A 13,298-nucleotide genomic window follows, 5' to 3' on the forward strand; every position below is an offset into this window, starting at 1 on the left:
AGACCCATTTGTGTGGTCTTGGGCAAGTTAACTTTGTCAGTTTCTCTTGGTTCCTAATTGTCTGTTGCTTCCTTTCCCCCATTCTTGCAAGCTTCCTCTGGCTGGACTGTTTAGTTGTTAGGGACTATCTTTTCTTAGGCATGTACAGCTCCTACCGAGGAGCTCCTTTTTCAGTTGCTGCTGCAGTAACTCACATAGAGTGTGCTTGGGTGGGCCAGGGGAGGGGAAACAAGAGTTATAGGTTTGTGTGTGTTTTGTTCTGTGGAAGCATATGCATTTCTGAATGTCTGCCCGTGATTTTTTCTCAGTGCTTTCATGTGTGAGAGGGACAGATAAATGGGAGCCTAAGCATGAATGTGGGAAGGTAAAAGCAGATGCTTACCTGTGCAGGTGAGCACGTACACAATCTTTATATCCATAAACTGCCTGTCTGTGAGGCACCGCATGCATGCGCGGGTGTATGTACTGCTGTATAGCAGCATCCAGGTGTGTGCCTGATTATCTTCCCACACATCTTTTAACGTGTGTGTACTAAGCTGTACGTACAGCTGATGTAGGTGTGTCTGGACTTTTCCCACTTTAAGCACATATGGAGTCCTCAGTCCTCCCCGTAAAGAAAATGTACTCAAGAACTGACTTTATTATCTCTGTCTTTAGTTTATTTTGGTTGAAATCAGAGCTCTGATGAGGAAAAACGAAGCAGGGAGCATATATTTTCCTGCCCACTGCATGTCTGGACAGCACAGCTGAATGTATAGGCTTTGTATGCCTGGAGCTGGTGGGTGAGCTATTCAGGCCAGGACAGAGAGCCTGTCTGTGTCTTAGTCAGTACATCATTCCTGGCTCGCGTTTTCCACAAAGAGCTACCTAAATCTTTAAAGAACAGAGGCAGCTTGTTGGAGTAGAGGAAAGAAATTCTGTAGCTCTGCTAGCCCATTTTTTTAGTATCTCTTGAATCTCTTTCTGAGATTAAGGATGTGGTCCCAGGCATGCTGATTTTTTTTTCTCCTTTGAAACCAAACAAAAGGGCCTAGCTATAGATAAGGGTATGACAAGGAAAGTTAACCCTTGGGTTGCTAGTAGCTTTTGGCTTTATTTCCAGCCTAGCTCTGTCTGGGAGTGTGACTGGAAGGCACTGGCTCCCCTTCTTCTGAATGAAGAGAAAGACTTTAATGTCTTCCAGCAGGATCATCAAATGGAGTGAAGCGCTGCCAAGTTCAGTCTGAGCTGCAGGCCCCAGTGATTAAAAACAGGCCTGTGCCTTGAGGAGCCGGCGGATGAGGCTGTGTGTGACTGGCTCCACATTAGCTTTTCCTTGCAAGGCAGGGCAGTCCCTGTCCAGCCCAGCAATGCTGTCATATCCTGGTAGTTTCAGTACAAGCCCTTCTGAGACCTAGCCGAAGCGAGATGAGCTTTACAGAGCTAGCAGGACACTGCCTTCTCAGTCTGCCCAATTTAGCCCTGGGAGACTGAAGTAGGTGTATCTGATATGTCTCTTGCCAGTGTAGCTGTGAGAACCCTAGCAATAATTTTCCTGAGGGTAGACTTCATCAAGGAGCCCCAGCAGATGCCCAGATGGAAGACTTCTGCAAGTCCAGAAATGTCAGCAGCTCCAACTTGCCTTTGACAGTCCCTTTCCAGCCACACTCCAAAGATAGCTCTTAGCTTGCTCCTTCTCTGATCCTCAACACTAATTTCCTTTTCGAAGCCATGGACAAGCTCTGCAGCCACAGCACAGATGAACAATTTCTCCCAGGCCAACTTTCTAGCCCCACTGTAACTGCAGCTCTGTGCTTTCTCTCTCTAAACCCTGACCCTAATGCTCTTATTGGCAAAAGGCTTGGCCCAGGAGCGATCTTTCTTCTGAGTAGTGGCTGGGGGGGGGGTCCTTGTCTATGGCCCAGCAAAACCAATTAGGGTTAGGACAGAGGAAAAGAAAAAGCATAGAGTTGCAGTGTAATTTGGTCTGTGTGATGCTTTGTGACCTTTTCTAGCGTTTCCCTGGAAAATTAGGATTCAGGGTTGAGGGAAAGAGAAAACAAAGATCCGCAATTGGAGTTGGGCTGGAGTGGGGCTGCCAAACCAAGGTGGGAGGCAGCCAAGAGAGCTGGGCTGGGAAAAGTCTTTCACCCTAGCAATAGTTTCAGGGTCTTCCCCTCCACAAAAAATGACCTGTGAGGTCTGTGTGATCTCACCTGCGCAGTCCTTCGGCACACACTATCTCACAAGAAGAAACCCACACTTGTGCCAGCTCCTTTCACTCATCATATGACAGGCAGATCAGCTTCATTTTCAGTCATATCAGTCTTGGTTTCATGGCTGTTTATTCTTGTTACCCATTTGAAATGGTGTGAAGGGATGTGAGCAGTATTGCAGTAGAAGAATATTACAGTGCCTTTGTTTCCTCTAAAGATCACTGTTTCCCTCCAGGAGAAAAAGGTGTTACCAACCTCCATGCCTGAGAAGGGGGAAAGACAGAGTCCCCAGCATCTAATTCTGCAGCAGACACCAATAGTAATGTTAATACTGTGCTGGTGAAAGGTCCATATGCTGCTCCTTCTGAATCTCAAAGCAGGTCACCCTTCTATCTCTGTTATCTTAGTGTCACATTCCTTAACCTCTGTGTCAGTGGTCTTTGGCTGCAGTCAACTTGTTACCTAGAAGTCACTGGGTTGACCGTACCTATAGAAAGCTGCTGCTGTTGTGATCCAAGTTGACTGGGAAGGCAAGGACTGTTGCCTGAAATGCATTAGAGTATGTTGCTGACCACGGAGCAGCCAAGGCTAGGGAAAGGTAGGCAAAGCTTCACACTGCAAATGGAGATTATGCATGCAGCTGTTCTGTGTATACTTGTATATGTGTGTGTCTTTGTCCTTACTCGGAGTTAAGTCTAGAACACCAGAGCATGAGCTTCTGGAAAGACATTATCTCTGTGCTCTATCCTTGGGGAACGTAGGGCATTTACGTCTTTCCCAGAGCCTTCTCTAGATAGGCCCTTTAGGAAACAGGGCTGTGATTCAACAAGTAGAGATTTGAGAAAACAGGGCTACTATCCTGTAATTGCCGTGACATCTACCACCACCTGACCTCCCTAAACTTATTATGTCTTGCATCTAGAAGAATGAATACCATGTATCATTTTAAGGAAATAGATGGGTCTGGTGGGAGGAAGACCATTTCAGAGATTGACGGTAGGATATGGAGTTTTTTGTCTCCAAGGTGCACAGCTTGGGGTCTGACCCGTGCTTCCTGTACCTAATGCTGAAGGACCTTGGTTTGCCTTGGCTTGTGGCCCAGGGTCAAAAGTTCAGGTCAGAGGAAGAGAGAGAAATGATCACTAGCAGAATAGCGTGAGGGAGGTTAGACAGGACATGTGTTCCTGCTCAGCTTTTCACAGCTGAGGGGCCTCCGCTGTAGCTTGCAACTCTTGTTACCTGGATCATTCCTGTGTGTATTTATTGTGATATGCAGTGTTGAGAGTTACTCCCCCATGAGCAGGATCAGCAGGGAGGCTGAGAGATGAACAGGCCATGGATACTTTGCTTTTTCAGCTGTGATCTGGATTCGGAAGTTATCTGAGAAGCTGGGCTGAAAAGGTGGTTCTTTCATGGCTGCCCAGCTTCTGTAAGTGCCCTGGAAACCCTTGGACAATGCTGAGCCCCACATACCAAGCAGTTTTGCTGTGCCCCATCATGACAGCAGGGATTACACGATGAGATTACAAAGCAAACTGTGCAAAAGCAGGAAGAGATTCCCTGTCCTAGAACTTGACTTCAGAGACACCCATCTCAGTGAAAATTCAAATAGATTAGAAATGAGAACTAGTAAAACCTTAACTCTGCAAGAAAACCAATATTTACAGTGATAAAGATAAGTCACTCCCATGCTCCAGGGCATGCCCTCCTGCCAGGATAAAGAGGGAATTTCCTTGGAGACTCTTCATGGCCCTCCAGCTCTGATACTGTGATGCGGTTGTGTAGGCTGGGGTGTACGGAAGGTTTCTGTCTTCTGATATATAATGAACTGGCAGGGAAAGGAAATTGGACTCTAGGATCCTTCTTGTGTATTTCATTTGGGGAGTTGAAACTGATAGTGAAAGGTTTGTTTCACTGAGGATTCAGCAGGGTTGGACTGAATATACAAAGCAGGTATGGTTTGACATGATGTCTCCCATGAAGGACAGTGAATGGTGGTTAGGAAACTTCCTGTCAGGACCTATCAGCCTCTCATGAATATAGCACTAAAATAAAAATGGAATATGTGGTTAGTAGCAGGAAGGTATGTAGAGCCTTAAGAAACTACCAGTTTCCCTGGTCTGGTATAAGCACATGCATGCTCCGTTAAACACTGCTTCTGGCTGTTGGTTGCGAATGCAGTGTACCCCCAATATCGCACAATATCGCATGGTGCTTTTTTTTTTTTTTATTTTCAGACCTGCAGGATTAACTGAGTGCTGAAAGCTCCTTGATATCAGTGGAAAGCTTCCTGTTGCTTTGAAAAATCTTTGAGTAGAATTTCCTATCTGCTATGGTCTGGTCTCATCTGAAATTGAGTAGATTCTGGGAGTCTCTCACTTACTGAATTCTTATGACCAAAATATGGTTAACATGCATGCTATCCTCCCTGACTCCAGCACACCTTGTAGAGTGCTAGAATTAGGCTTTCAGAACACAACTCAGCAGCTGCCCTTTTAGGTGGAGCAGTCTGTTAGTGGCAGGGATTGAACTAAGGCCTCTGGGACTTGCAGCCTGAGCCCCTTCTGTGTTGTTGAAAAGCTCTGGTGCCAATAGCAGCATTCAGCAGCTGGTATTGACCAGGAACTCCAGTTTCCCCAAAGAGAGAGACAGTGCTTCATACTTGGTGATATATATCTACAGTAGATCTGACTTAAGAATTACCTAGGCCAGTCTGGTTTTAGAGTATCTGGTGCTTCCGATATTTTCAAGGTGCCAGTACAGCACACACGTTTTAGTAGGAAGGGCAATATATTTTTGCATACATTTTATTCCAGCAATTTTAATTAAAGGAAGAGAAATAGAAATGCAAATCTTGCCAGTTTTAATGTTAACAACTGTATTCTGTCGTGTTAGCAATTCCTTGCTAGCGGGATTGCTACCTGTTGGGCTGGACAGCTGCAAACTGTTGAAAGGCAACTGTGTGACAGCTAAGAGGTGGGTGCGTTGCGGAAAGGAATTGTGTCCCGTAAAGTCAATGTAGCCTTTGTTTTGGCATTCTTGGGAAAGAAGATGCAATGGAAGTATAATTACTTAATCCAGATTCAGCACCGCTGTGGATAACCATAAACATAATCTTAACCCCATGTTCCTTGCGTATAATGAGATATAAACTGGATTAGGGCAGAGGATAGTTTGAAGCGCTCTTAAGCAGGAAAAAACAATCACTCAGCATATAATTCTTGGTTTTAAAAATAGTTTTATTCTTCTGAGTTTGTTAGAAACTGGACCTTCACACAGGTTCACCCCCTCCATGTGAAAATTTTCCTCATTGTATGCCATGAGTGATAGCTCAAGAAGAGTTTAAGCTGACACCCAGATGTCTGTCTTGCTCTCTGTTGGCAGGGATCTTTGGACAGAGATTGGAGGACACCGTACAGTATGAGAGGAAGTATGGCCAGCGCTTGGCCCCACTGCTGGTTGAACAGTGTGTGGATTTTATTCGGGAGCGAGGTCTTACAGAGGAGGGACTCTTTCGGATGCCTGGCCAAGCCAACCTTGTCAAAGATCTGCAGGATTCTTTTGACTGTGGAGAGAAGCCCCTTTTTGACAGGTGAGTTGACATTCAGGCTGGTTTATCTGTGGCATGTAAAATCTGTCAGGAATTGGCCTTACAGTGGCTATCTTAGTTTACATGTCCTTTCCACAGCATTGTTCTCTTCATTTTAAGTGCCGATGGGGCTTTCTCCTGCATGGTGTTGGGTGTGGAGGCCTTCATTCAGCTAAGTGCTTGAGCAGAGGGAGACGTTGAGTCCATTAATCTAGATGAGGCTACTCCAGTGTTTCAGTGTAAGCACGTTGAATGAAATGCATTGCTAGATTTGGGTGCTGCATAGTCAGCAGTTGGTGGGATCCCACCATAGAAATGGGTATGACAGAGTCGAACTAGGTGTTTTACTGCTTTCAGATGTTGCATTCTCCCTTGCCTCAGCCACAGCGGATCTGCCCCAGGGGCAATATCTCGACTCTTCCCCTTTCTTTGTCACCAGGTTTCAGAATAGTCACCACCATCTCACATCTTCCCTGGCTATTATGCATGCAATGCATAGGATTGACCAGCATGTCATAACAAAACACTTTCTGACCCCAGAAGAATTCTTGGCCAAAATTATTTTTTTGGTCCATAATTTCAGCAGCTGAGATGGAACATTTAGTTCAAAACTGAATATATCTTTTGATTTTCAACAAAACTTGAATCAAATGTTTCTGAAATAAAACCAGCAATTTTGCATTTTCCTTCCCAGTACAAAAATGTTGATTTAATCAGTCCTTGCCTGGTACAAAGACATGCTAGCTGCCTTTTTGTCCAACTGACCGTGCCAATGTCAGGGAGCACCAAGGGCTAGCTGCTTCACAAAGCAAGGTGAGCCAGGAGCCAAATGTGGTAATAAGGCTGGCAGAGGCAGTGACACAGTCCAGTGATCACCAGACAAGTCCATAGTGATGAGGCAGGTCCAAGATCAGGCTAGGTAATCTGTCCGTGAGTCAGCATCCAGGTCCGGATCAACAGGGTCTGTAGCCAGGCACAGACATGGCTGTGTAGCAGTGGGAGTTTTAGCTCACACACGGGATAAGTGGTAGAGGCTCAGCTTAATATCAGCTCCCACGGGAAGTGTCAGCCCTGGATCAGAGTGCTCTATCCAAGGTCAGCCAGGGAACGGGGGCAGCTCTCAGCTGCGCTATCTCTATGTTGGCCCTGAGCCCAGGCAGTCAAATCAGCGGGAGCGTGGATGCTCTCAGGGCCCTTGCAGCCAACTCCTGTCCATACGCTGTAACTAACATTTCCAGATGTGAAGGTCGGCATTGTCCTAACCTAAATAGTGCTTTCAGAAATGGGCCTTCAACCTAACAGAGACCTTGAACTCCAGCGATATTTGGATCTAAGGCCGTTGTGTAGATCTGGCCGAATCTCTATCACAGGTCCAGACGTGGGATCAGATCTGGGATCTTGACTTGGAGACCTGGCTCTGTTTCTTGCTGGAACACACTAGCACTGCTTTCCCAGGTGATGCGGGCAGCATCTGGTATATTGCCAGCACATTAACCTAGGGAATCACTTCCCCTGGACCTGCAGCTGGTCTTGATGTTGCCAATAGCATCCTTGCCTACTGCTGCAGGAAGAGCTAGCGCTCTTCTGCGTGGGTAGCACAGTGTTTGGTCTCATCCTAGGAAGAATATCCTTATAGTTTATTTGGAACATTCTTCTAATTCTTCCCTCCCCTCAGCTTCCCAGACCACCCATCTTCCTTTCTTTGATTTTTAACCACAGTCAGTATTTGCTCCCTAAATGGAAGTGTCAAATATTTAGAGATATTTTCATGAAAAAATAAAGTTTGAAATCATCAAATTGTCTCACTTCATCTTCTCTTGAACAAAAGCTTTGTGTTTTTAACTGAATGTCTGGGTGTTCTAGTTCAGAATTAGAATTATCTTAATTCATGAAGTGAACCAAATTATTCTGGAAAATACTTATATTCTGGAACAGGAATATCTATAGAAGGAATTAATTAGGAATTAAAGTTTCACTTTCATGTTTTACCTTAGTCCAATCCATACTAACTTCATTGTCATGAAGATAAGCCGAGCCACCCCCCAGCATTTTTAAAGCAGAAAGCACCTTTATTTCCATAGGTATTTGCACGGGCTAAATAGAATGGTGCTAAGTCTCACCTTTAACAGAGGCAGTAAATATCTCCATGAAGGAATGCCTGCCTTTTGGGTAGTTGATTTGAAATGTGATAACTGAAGGTTCAGTACAGAATTAAAGGAGGCAAGCCTAGGGGTACGCGAGTAGTGTGACAGTTGATGGTCCCCCAGTCATTGCCTTTTGCTCTTCCCACCGTGTCCACTGTCTGGTCTTTGACATGTATAGCCACAGTGAAATGCCTCTCTTCCTAGCTAGCTCAATTTTCTCTATGTGTAACTAAAACTCTCCACATATGGCCTAGGATACCTAGGCAGCGGCAAATATTTTCTGCAAGCGTGAACTATATATGCTTGTTTCCAAATCAGGTGCAGTGAAGGGAATATCCTTTTTTCTCCTAGTTTCAGTCAGTGCTTTTAGATGTCTTTTGTATCTACAGTGATCTTCCAAGTGCTAGAGCCTGCCTGCTCCGTGGTGGATCAGATCTCTGTGATGACTGATAATTAAAATATATATTTTTAAAAGGTTTGCTTTTCCAATTTGGGTTTTAAATGCATATATATATTGTTTAGAAAGGCTGGGTGTTGCTGTTGTGGAAGCACCTTACAGCTGCCTGCTCCTATTGCACTTCCATGCCACTGAACGTTTGGCTGGATTTCACGTGGCCTTGTGGATGAAACAATAACTGCAGACAGCGGACCCGAAGCTGTAGTCTGGGCTCTGCTTCTGAGTGATAGTCATATCCACCATTCATCCTTGAAAGTCCCCACTAAAAAAGAAAAAAAAGAATAATGGTACTGACCTCCTTCATAAAGCACTTATAATCAACTGAAGAAAACCACTATGTGAAACTGGTATTCTGAAATATGATGGAGCTGTTTAATAGGAATAGCATTATCAGAATTAGTAGCAAGTGGTAGCTGCTGGCAGCTTTCTATTGTAATTTTTCCTGTTTTGTTTTAGTTGTGTCTTCCAAAAATGCTTAAAAACATGCTAAGCAGAAGAGACTCAGCTTTAAGATAAGAGGTGAGGATTTGAAGCTCTGCTGCCCCATGGTTACTGATGTGTTTTTCTCAGAGTTCTTTAAAGACTGTCAGGCAACGGTGGGTAGTAGGTAGCTGGTGACAGAATATGTTTAGACTTCCAACAGTCAAAACCTTTGAGGAGGTCATCTGCAAAGATTAACAAAGTTGTACAATAGGAGACTTGGAATGAGGGACAGGTATCACTATACATCAAAAGTTGGATAGGAAATGGAAAGGGAAGAACAGACGCATCTTCGTCGTGGGATCTCGCACCTCAACCCCAACTTAAAGCAAAGTAGAGAGAAGAAGAAAAAGAACTTCCTGGAGTGGGAGACAAAAGAAAAGTTGATATCCCAGCATAACATGGGCTAGGAAAATGCCAGATGCCCCAGCCTGGCGGAGGAGATGTGACCCACAAGCTGGGCAACCATGCCAAATGGCAATAGAGGTCCTGGAGGAAATACAGCTTCCTCCATTTTTTTCTGAATGATTGAGCAGGACATTTGGAAGTCTAGCCCATCAGATGCATGTGGGTACTGACTGGGGAGAGTATCGGGTAGGAGGGATCAGTGAGAGGACCAGAGGTTATGTTTGATTGCATGAGGATGCGGAGCTCTATTGTCAGTTCTATGTGATCATTGTGCACTTGCCTGGACTGTATTGCACACACTCCTGATCCACATTGGCTGAGGAACTACAGCACCACCCTATCTTAAGCGGTATCATCAGCATAGCCCTTCCACTGCCCATATAGCCTGAGATGCATTTATATCTTGACAAAATGGGAGATTTCCCTTGTTCCCGGGTAGACTCTCCTGCCTAGTACAAACATGTGGCAGTACAGCTTCCCTCCGTGTGTCTATTTTGTCCCTGTCCCTAAGAAGAGGGACCTTGGTGCATCCTCAACAAAAGGCATCAAGCTTTGGGGTACTGTGAGTTTCTAAATTTCCTTCCCTCTTCTTTATTTGCAGCAACACAGATGTTCACACTGTGGCGTCCCTCCTGAAGCTTTACCTTCGAGAGCTGCCAGAGCCTGTCATCCCCTTTGCCAAATATGAAGACTTTCTTTCTTGCGGACAGCTACTCTCAAAAGATGAGGGAGAGGTCAGTGATCCTTATAATCTGCCTCCTTCTACCTCAAAGATTGTTCCTAAGACTCAATGTAGTACAGCTTTCTTCTCATCACTCTTCAGTCTTGATTTAAATCAGTGAAGTTCCCGGGAACCTTCCCCTGAATTTTCCTGGAGCCGTGAATTGGGTATTAATATCACAGATTCCTGCTTGAAGCAGGAACTTTTTAAAGTCAGTCTTGTAGCCTGCTGCTTCTTTCTTCCGAACAATGCAGTTCTGTAGCATAATCAGCAAGAGATGCAAGGTAGGTGATCCTGGGTTCCTTCCCCAGCCTTGCTGTTGACTCATTAGCGAGCTGTATAAAGTCACTCCCTTTTTCTGTGTTTTCAGTTACATATATAAGAATAGCATGTTCTGCTTCCCCAAGTTTTTGGTGGATGAGATGTTCATCTGTGTGATGGTCTTTATATTTCTTAGAGGAAAGGCACTACAAAAGGACAGGTTATAATACCATCCCAAAATGGGAGAAATAGTGCTATGAATACTTTGCCAGAACCTTCTTATGATGTTCCTCTCTTTGGTTTCTAGGCAAGGGAAGGGGCTGACAGAAACCTCCAAGTCTGTGGCAATCATGGAAATTTTGATTCACTGCTTGGGAGGAGCAGGATAATTTACAATATGATTAATTGATCTGTTTCATCCGTATTGTTTCTCTTGTGGTGATGCCTGAGCTCCTTGCTGACTGCAAAGGCACGTTGGATCTGGTCTAATATGGGTGGAACTGTGCCACCTTCTAAAACAGAAGTTTAAAGAAGCTGTAAGGGTTATTACTAGTGTCAGCTGAAGAAGCAAAGCCTGAGGGCTTATAAATTGCGGTCCACAGTTCTGTCCCTTTTCTGTGTGTGGCCTCAAGAGCGTGCTTACATCTTTGTCTCTGGTGGGGATTGTAAAAACTGTTCTTTACTGAGAGCGCGGGGTTCACCTTTAGTTCAAGTGGCAGAAGGCTCTGGGGAGATTCAGTCCTTCATGATGCCCACAGGAAGATGCTTGTTTGCATGCATCAAATGTAGCATATCTGGTAATGTCATTTTTTTATGGATAAAAGGCAAGTTTGCTACTATCTGTACTCACATGATGCATCCCCTAGCCAAGTCTAGAAAAGTGAATTTCTGTGCATGATACAGCATATTACCACACATGGATATGCATTCACACCCTGGACACAGCCACATCAGTGTGTCAGTGCACTAGTGTAGTCTTTTAATAGGTACAGGTATGTGTCTACTGGCTCCAAAACTTGTTCATTTTCTGCCTTATCCTCAGTCAACTCGGGCATCTCTGCAGGGTGCTCTGTAACAGACAGCACAATGGTTGATTTCACAAGAAACAGCAGCTTTCTAAGGCAGTGGAGCTAGTTTCATTTTGGTCTTAAGATGTGCAGACTGGGAAGTTTTGGATCCATTAAGCACTATTGCACAAGAGTAGAGACACTGCCAAGTTGGGCAAACGTAATTGTATAGCACTGCTCAGGTTATTAACTACGTAGTTTGCCTGATTTTGCCTGCACAGGCTGCAGCATTTTGCGAAGCAACATCTGTGTTGGTTTTGTGGGAGCAAGGCCAGACTCAAATGACTTGGAGTGCAGTATTCTCTTTGGATTAGAAAGGCAATGAGGAGCATTAGGTAGCCAAAATGAAAGCTTACAAAATACAGTACTGCTGATAGCACAAAGTTGTCTTGTTAAGCTGCTGTTGTAAACATAACTATTTTCTTTTGTCAGGAAAGTCTGGAACCTCAACAAGGGCTGTTTACTTTTACAGACAGGAAGGTGGAGTGCGCACACCAAGGGTGGAGAGGCTGTACGTGCACAGTAGCACGTGGAGCAGAATGTAGCACAAAGTCATACCCAGCCTGTAGGGCCTGACTCACCTCCCACATGGAAAAATCCCCCTGCTCAAAAATGTGGTTTCATTGGAACCGTAATTTTTTAGCGCAAAATGATAAGCAGGGAATTTCAAAATCAAACATTTAATTTTGAAAAAGTATTCAGAAAAAAAAATGCAATCTCTTGTTTTAATTTGAAGTAGTATTTTGTTTTCATTTTTCACTTGGAAGTTTTGAATGAGACTTTTGGACTCACAATATAATTTTCTTATGTTTTGTGCAATCACCCCTCCAATAACAACAGAATTACTTAAGGCAAAATGGCCATTCGGATAAAATTGTTGGCACCTCATGCTGCTACATTGTGACCATAGAAAAGAACTATTATGATGTTAGCTTGGCCTAATCCCCAACTCCAGCACTGCCCTAAACTTTCCATTTTTCATTCAGATTGCTGTTCATCTCCATTCTGCAGTCAACCGTTCACTGGTGTTGGAATGCAAACAGAAACGTAACGGAGACCTTGGGTTGTACTGAGGCCTCCAGGTATCTCCACAAGACTGAAGCATTAAAAAATTTGATTCTGATACCAACTTGGTTGGGAGGAGGGATTGAAAATGAAAAACAATTTTAGAGTAACAGTAATTGAAAGATCTTAAAATATCTAAAAACTAGTTTGAGTCTGAGTAGACTAGACATGGTAGTATTTTAGCCTTCACTGCTGCCTTTGCTCTGGAGATGGACACAGCAGTTCAGTGGGCTAAGCATGTGGCTTTGAATTTTTAAAGAGGGGTATGAATTAGGGTGAACATCTGAAGTGTTGCTAGTTTTCCAGCCCAACTAGAAAGTCCAAATTGGTGCTGATCTGTTACACACATTGTAAAATCCTTGGGTTTGGGATCACTCCTTGGAAAGCATGTGTCCGTGGTAAATTAGACGTGCAGCATTTTCAAAGAGGTATGAGTTATTACTGCCAAATACCAGGAGGAATGGCATGCAGTGCCTCTATTGCTTGCTAGGCTGCAGCCATAAGCATGATCAGTGCTATTTGTTAATAACACAGTAGTTTCTAGCTTGCATTTTCCTTTCTACTTTTGCGGTTGTGTTACTAGGCCCAGCCTTCTGCCCTCAGGTATTTCGTGGGTACAAACCTGTGACAGAGCTGATAAATGCTGCAGCAGGAGAGAAAGCTTTTTTTAAGCTAGCAAGTGTTTGTACCTTGACGAATATGAAGATACTCTCTGTGTAATACCACATTTGTGATTCCGCATGACAGAGCACGGATGATAAGTTTTTAGCACCATTTTTTCTTTCAGGTAGCATCTTGTACCTTTAGGTTATGTTTTCAGCTGTTCACAACTGCCTGCAGTGTCTGTTCCAAAGCCTCCTCTTGGATCCAGTGGAGCCATAGTATTTTAATTCAGAGCACTTGAAATACAG

General features: G+C 44.2%; 1 protein-coding gene across 2 annotated transcripts in view; it reads left to right on the forward strand.

Annotated features, from left to right (window-relative positions):
* Positions 1-13,298, forward strand: part of ARHGAP22 (Rho GTPase activating protein 22) — a gene marked incomplete at both ends in the record, with an annotated part of 150,560 nt that overhangs the window by 125,660 nt on the left and 11,602 nt on the right. For both annotated transcript variants that reach the window (XM_082486624.1, XM_082486625.1), the window contains 2 exons: positions 5,580-5,787; positions 9,875-10,007. In XM_082486624.1, the coding sequence (XP_082342750.1) occupies positions 5,580-5,787; positions 9,875-10,007 (341 nt within the window). The remainder of the gene's footprint in view (positions 1-5,579; positions 5,788-9,874; positions 10,008-13,298) is intronic.

The sequence above is a fragment of the Vanellus vanellus genome (assembly GCF_965231255.1).
Source record: "Vanellus vanellus genome assembly, chromosome: 7".
NCBI lineage: Eukaryota > Metazoa > Chordata > Aves > Charadriiformes > Charadriidae > Vanellus > Vanellus vanellus.